The sequence below is a fragment of the Sinocyclocheilus rhinocerous genome, unplaced genomic scaffold, assembly GCF_001515625.1.
Source record: "Sinocyclocheilus rhinocerous isolate Xijiao unplaced genomic scaffold, SAMN03320098_v1.1 scaffold496, whole genome shotgun sequence".
Taxonomy (NCBI): domain Eukaryota; kingdom Metazoa; phylum Chordata; class Actinopteri; order Cypriniformes; family Cyprinidae; genus Sinocyclocheilus; species Sinocyclocheilus rhinocerous.
The window spans coordinates 716363-722317 of record NW_015632471.1 but is presented as its reverse complement, the minus strand read 5'-3'; the positions used below and the strand labels follow the sequence as shown (position 1 = coordinate 722317).

Sequence of the window (5955 nt, the reverse complement as noted above, 5' to 3'; positions counted from 1 at the left end):
TACCCCCTCTGGCGCCAGGCCTGCGTATGAATGACATGTTGAGACTCACATAGGCCTACTCGTGACATCAGCACAAACTTTCCCAGCCTGAAATATTCAAGACTCGAAATATTGCGCAACTCTCTGACTCATATCCAGGACGGAGCTTTAAAAGAGCTGCAAGTTCCACAATGTGGACATTATTCACCAGATCTGAACGCCTCTAGCATCTCGCAACCAAACTAGATTTACTTTTTGTTAGTTTCCATTTGTAAATCAAAGTTTCACTTGGACAGAATGCACTGCAAAATCTTTTTAGTCTCTGTTATCATTTCCCTTGGATTCCTGACCATTGGTGAAGGTAAGTGAATTGCAATATTTGGTAATATTTCTTGGTAATCATTAACCATAGTTAGTACAAATGCACTTTTAAGTCATGCATGTATGTGATCAAACATTAACTTATTATTTTGCTTTCAGGAATGGGTCATAGAGGTCTGGGTGTAGATCCACGCTGTCGCTGCATTGAAACTGAGAGTCGACGCATTGGAAAACAGATAGAGAGTGTGGAGCTCTTCCCTCCAAGCTCACACTGTAAAGACACAGAGATTGTGTGAGTTTCACACTAGTAATGCTATAACACTTACAAATTACAAACTCAGAATTAATCCATAATGATCCAGATTAATGCAGTAACTTCACAAATAGGGTTCTTACTGGGTTTTCTCCTTATTTTTAACAGTGCCACCCTGAAGATATCTGGGAAAGAGATCTGTCTGGACCCTGCTGCACCCTGGGTTAAGAAGGTCATTGAGAAGATAATTGCCAAGTAAGTGTCAGTAAATCCTCACCATGTGTTTGAGATGTCCAAAGTTATAAAAAAGTACAAGTATCAGGTCTCATCATATTTGTCAAGGAAATAACCATGTTATTAAATAAATACCTTTTTGTTTTGCAGCAAAGCCCCATGAATGTCAAGGTCATCTGTGAAGTTGAGAATGAAGATATGAATGGAATGGCCACATCTGACATTTTAACCTGTACCGATGGGCACAGTCCTACTTTTTTATTTATGTTTAAAACAGTTTGTTCAATATTGAGTGTTGTTCACATAAGTGTTGAGTGTTGTATTTATATTTATGTATTTATTTATTATATTTTTTAATAAAATTATTTTGTACTAATTTGCAGCATTTGTTTTTTATATTTAAGATATTTACTAATTTTGTCTTCTTTTTTTTTTGCTTTGCTAAAAGGATTCTCCAAACTCACAACATCATATATATATATATATATATATATATATATATATATATACACACACATATATATAAAAGATAAATAAAACTGCTCTCTCTTCTTCAACCACTTCCAAAAAACCTTGTGATTCATTTTTAACACTGGCTAGCAGTGTTTCACTGGAACAAAAAAAAAAAAAACTGTTATTTATAAATAATATAAGGCTTGGAGATCACTTCACTTCTTTTTGACCAAATAAGGTTTAACTGTTGTAAACAGGATTTCCTCTCACTCTTGGGTCTTGATCACAAGTACAGTATGGAGTACCACAAGGCTCAGTACTAGGACTGCTGCTTTTCACATATTATCAGGAAACATGGTGTTAGCTTTCACTGTTATGCTGATGATACTCAGCTTTATATTTATTCGCGACCCAATGAAAAATGAATTTGCAAAACGAACAGAATGCATAGTTGATATAAAAAACTGGAAGACTAGTAATTTCCTACTGCTAAATTCTGAAAAAAAAAAACAAAACAGAGGTTTTAATTATTGGACCAAAAACCTCTGCATGTAATAACCTAAAACACTGTCTAACACTTGATGGCTGCTCTGTTAATTCTTCGTCATCAGTTAGGAACCTAGGTGTGCTATTTGATAGCAATCTTTGATAGCAATCTAGCTATTGTAAAACTGATTTTTTTTCTTCTTAAAAATGTATCTAGCAATATCTAGCAATATTTGATAGCAATCTAGCACTTGTAAAACTGATTTTTTTGTAAGTTTTCATATGCAAGCTTTATTAACATCAGAGGAGGTCAGAAACACAGGCAGGGTCGAACAGTAGCAAACAGGTATATGGCGGGCAAGACACAAATATAGTCCTAGGGCTAGCGTAGGTCAACGATTGGCGAACAGGATCACAAGGGCGAGACTAAAGGGATAAATCCAGGAAAACAGGCACAGATCAGAAACCGAGAAAACAGGAGTTCATAGATGGCCTCCATAGCCGTTACAGGACAGGAAGTGAGTGCATAAACGGCCTGCATGGCCGCTTCAGGGCTGGACGTATGTTCACAGACAGCCTCTGCGGCCGGGTTGAGACAGGACCATTGTTCATAGGCCGTGACAGGACAGGCTGAAAGTGCGTTGCTGGGCGCCACCACCACGCAAGGAGCTGAAGCGAGCACCGCCGTTTCGGGAGGTTCTGCAGCATGCGCCGCCACCTCTGAAGAGACTGCAGCGAACACCATGGCCTCTGGGAGCACAGCAGCGGGCACCGCTACCTCGGGAGGTTCTGCAGCGTAAGCCGCCACCTCGGGAGATGTTGTAGCCGGTGCCGCTGCCTCTAGCAAATCGGCGGTGGACTACGCGGCCCAGATGCACCATAAAGCGATCCCCATTGTGGGAAGCGCTACAGACAGGGGAAATAGTTCAGAAACTGGAGGGCTTGAGAGCGCTGGTTTAGGGATGCCAGCTGCACGTGCCGACACCAGCGGTGGGTCCTCCACGCTGGAAGCCAGTCTGGGATACTGAAGAACTGACCTTGATACTCTGGGTGTAACAGACAGGACGTGACAGGACTCTGGATGATCAGCTGTGATGCGACGTGATTCTGGATGATCAGCTGTGATGTGACGAGGCTCTGGCAGATCAGATGAGACTTGACTGGACTCATGAAGATCAGTTGTGACTTGACTTGACTCATGACGATCAGTTGTGACTAGACTTGACTCATGAAAATCAGCTGTGACTAAACTTGACTCATGACGATCAGTTGGGACTAGACTTGCCTCATGAAGATCAGTTGTGACTTGACTAGACTCATGATAATAAACTGTGACTTGATTTGATTCGTGACGATCGACTGTGACTAGACTCGACTCAGGAAGATCTGTTGTGACTTGACTAGACTCATAATAATGAACTGTGACTTGACCTGACTCATGATGATCAACCGTGACTTGACTGAACTCAGGGAGATCAGCTGTGACTTGACTGGACTCATGAAAATCAGCTGTGACATAACGGGGCGCTGTTGTGTCCGCCATTTTGCGATCAGGCTCCGCTGTCGCCGCCATTTTGTGAGCGTGCTCTGGTACAGCTGCCATTTCAGTCACAGACACTGTGTCGCGTTCTTCCTCCGCGACACCCACAGTAAACAAAGATCCGACAGTCAACAAAGCATAATCCATAAACTGAGCGAGTGATGAACGTGGACCCTCGCGTCTAAGCTTAGCCCTAAGAGGTTGATTTATGCCATCGCAGAAAAACTCTATCAGTACACAGTCTGGTAAATCAGAATAGTGAGCGATGGCTAAAAACTCTCGAATATGGTTAGGGTTAGTTGGGGATGCTTGACTGATTGCACTATTGGAAGAGAGCTGAACTGATGATGACATCACTGAATTATCAATGAATTGACTTTAACTGAAAAAAAATGACGATATTGTCCTCTTGCATTATTGACAAACTACTTTCCTGTTTGACACTGTAAAGCTGCTTTGACACAATTTGTATTGTATAAAGCACTATATAAATAAAGGTGACTTGACTAGATCTTGGGTTATTATAGGAAGAAAACACTATATAATGCATTTCATAGATAATGTGTCTTTCACTTTATAATAACATTCATTCCATTAGTTATAATTATGAAAATTAATACAAATGCAAATTATGTTTAGAACTTAGTTAAACTTCCCTGGTAATGGTGAAGGGGATTTGAACGTTCTATAAAAAGTGAAAGTTGGTTTTTATCTATGTGCAAGCAACTTGTTCTGCTGTTAGTCTCCCAGAGCATTGCCCTGCATGTACTGAGTAGGTTTGAAAGGTAGATCTGGCAAGCATGTATATGCACAAGTCTGCACATTTTGCCACAGGTCACGTGAAGACTTGTGACCACATCAAGAGAAAACACCATTCTGTTGCACCGTCAGGCACACCCCCGTTATCTGCTGCTAATTTCATTGCACGTTGAACAATGACAAGCATTTCAGCATATTACAGCAAATATTCATGGCTGTGATTTTTGATTAACAGGACAACGTGCAATAGACAATGTGGATAGCAATAAATCAAATAAAGACAATGATAACACTTTAGATTAGGGAACACATTCAATGTTAACTAAGGGTTTTCCCTCAATAAACTCCTAATTTGCTGCTTATTGATAGTAAGTAAGGTAGCTGTTGTAATAGTTATGTTTAGGTATTGGGTAGAGTTAAGGGATCTAGAATATGTTCATGCAGAATACGGCATTAATATGTGCTTTATAAGTACTAATAAACAGCCAATATGCTAGTAATATGCATGCTAATAAGCAAATAGTTGATAGTGAATAGTGTTCCCTAATCTAAAGTGTTACCAAGACAACAATATTAGTTTGCTCTAAAAAACATAACAGACATTAATTATGTTTTATAATAAAACACTTTATTGTTAGAAATTCCTCCATAAACAATGTTTCTAGCTTTTCAGTTTTACCAGCACATTAACTTAATTAAAATGAATCCTTTTTTGAGGAATGAACATGAACATTATTCCATAAAATAAAATAAAAGTTGTGCTTCCTTGTCTAAACAGCTTAAAGGGATAGTTCACCCAAAAATGAATGTTTCTGGGCCTGGGAACATTTCAGTTACATTGCTGTCTATAGAGGGTCAGAAAGCTCTCAGATTTCATAAAAAATATCCTAATTTGTGTTCCGAAGATGAACAAAGGTCTTATGGGTTTGGAACATGAAGGTGAGTAATTAATGACAGAATTTTCATTTTTGGGTGAACTATCCCTTTAACACAAAATGCTGACATGTGTTTTGATTTAAAATTCATTAACTATAAAATTATGTAGTAATGATTCACTAGTGTGACAAAGCCAACCAGTAACTACTCTTGAGTAAGTTGTGATATTTCTCACATAAATTCTGTGGCTCATTTGAAAATCAAGAATGGCAAGTATAGATGGGCATGACCAGTTTTTTTGGACTACGGTATACCAGCGTTGATATAGGTAAACCAACAATGCAAGAGTGTGTATTTAATCACATCTCTTTCATATTATTGAACTATTTAGTTCAATTCTTCATCTTTTCCCTTGTTTTCTTTGCTTTAGTGTTGACTGGCAGCCAGAGAGTGAGGGCTATAAATCATATCTTGCTATCATGCTTAATGGTTTTAATTTCATCATATAAAGTAATAATCTGAATATCAGATAAGACTTTGAGTCTTGCTGGTCCACTCTATAAGTGGTTCACCAAGAGTTTACATAGCTTTAACTTGCTTCTTCCCTTTCTCCATCTGTTTTTCCTTTCATTTTTATCCTTTCTTCTTCCTCTCCGCCATCTGCCAGCTGTTGCCAATGTTTTCTGTTCCTTCTGCAGCCTTCTTTTAGAGGTGACCAGGACTCACAAATGCTGGCCAGGGCCTGGAAAAGAAGGAAAAATACAGAAACAGTACAGACTGAATGCTTCTTTTGCAACACAAAGGCATGCAGCAGAAATGTCTCTTACTCACTTAAACACACATACTGACACACATTTCTAACAGGATGTGTGCAGGCAAGCCCTCACCTCATAGAGCGGAGAGCAAATCCCATCAATATAGTCAACCTGCATGTGAGGTAAACGAGTGGAGTTTTCACGGTCCATCACGTGCTGTGAGAAAGAGATTCAACCTTTGATATAAAACTTCTGATTAAACAACACACCTGTAACATTTTGTAAAAAAAAAAAAAAAA

The 5955-nt window shown here is 39.0% G+C and overlaps 1 protein-coding gene across 1 annotated transcript; it reads left to right on the top strand.

The window, feature by feature from the left end:
- Window positions 1-192: 192 nt before the first annotated feature.
- On the top strand, window positions 193-933 carry LOC107742516 (interleukin-8-like). The gene is made up of 3 exons (XM_016555519.1): window positions 193-340; window positions 460-592; window positions 722-933. Exons 1-3 carry the CDS (start codon window positions 277-279, stop codon window positions 810-812), a joined length of 288 nt encoding a protein of 95 aa, XP_016411005.1. The 5' UTR covers window positions 193-276; the 3' UTR covers window positions 813-933.
- The last annotated feature ends 5022 nt before the right edge of the window (window positions 934-5955 follow it).

What these genes read in the sequence shown, in the direction of transcription:
- LOC107742516 (XM_016555519.1), top strand. Translation starts at nt 277, where the DNA reads ATGCACTGCAAAATCTTTTTAGTCTCTGTTATCATTTCCCTTGGATTC. An exon ending in ATTCCTGACCATTGGTGAAG is followed by an intron (nt 341 to 459) that starts GTAAGTGAATTG and finishes TTTTGCTTTCAG; the next exon opens with GAATGGGTCATAGAGGTCTG. An exon ending in TGTAAAGACACAGAGATTGT is followed by an intron (nt 593 to 721) that starts GTGAGTTTCACA and finishes TATTTTTAACAG; the next exon opens with TGCCACCCTGAAGATATCTG.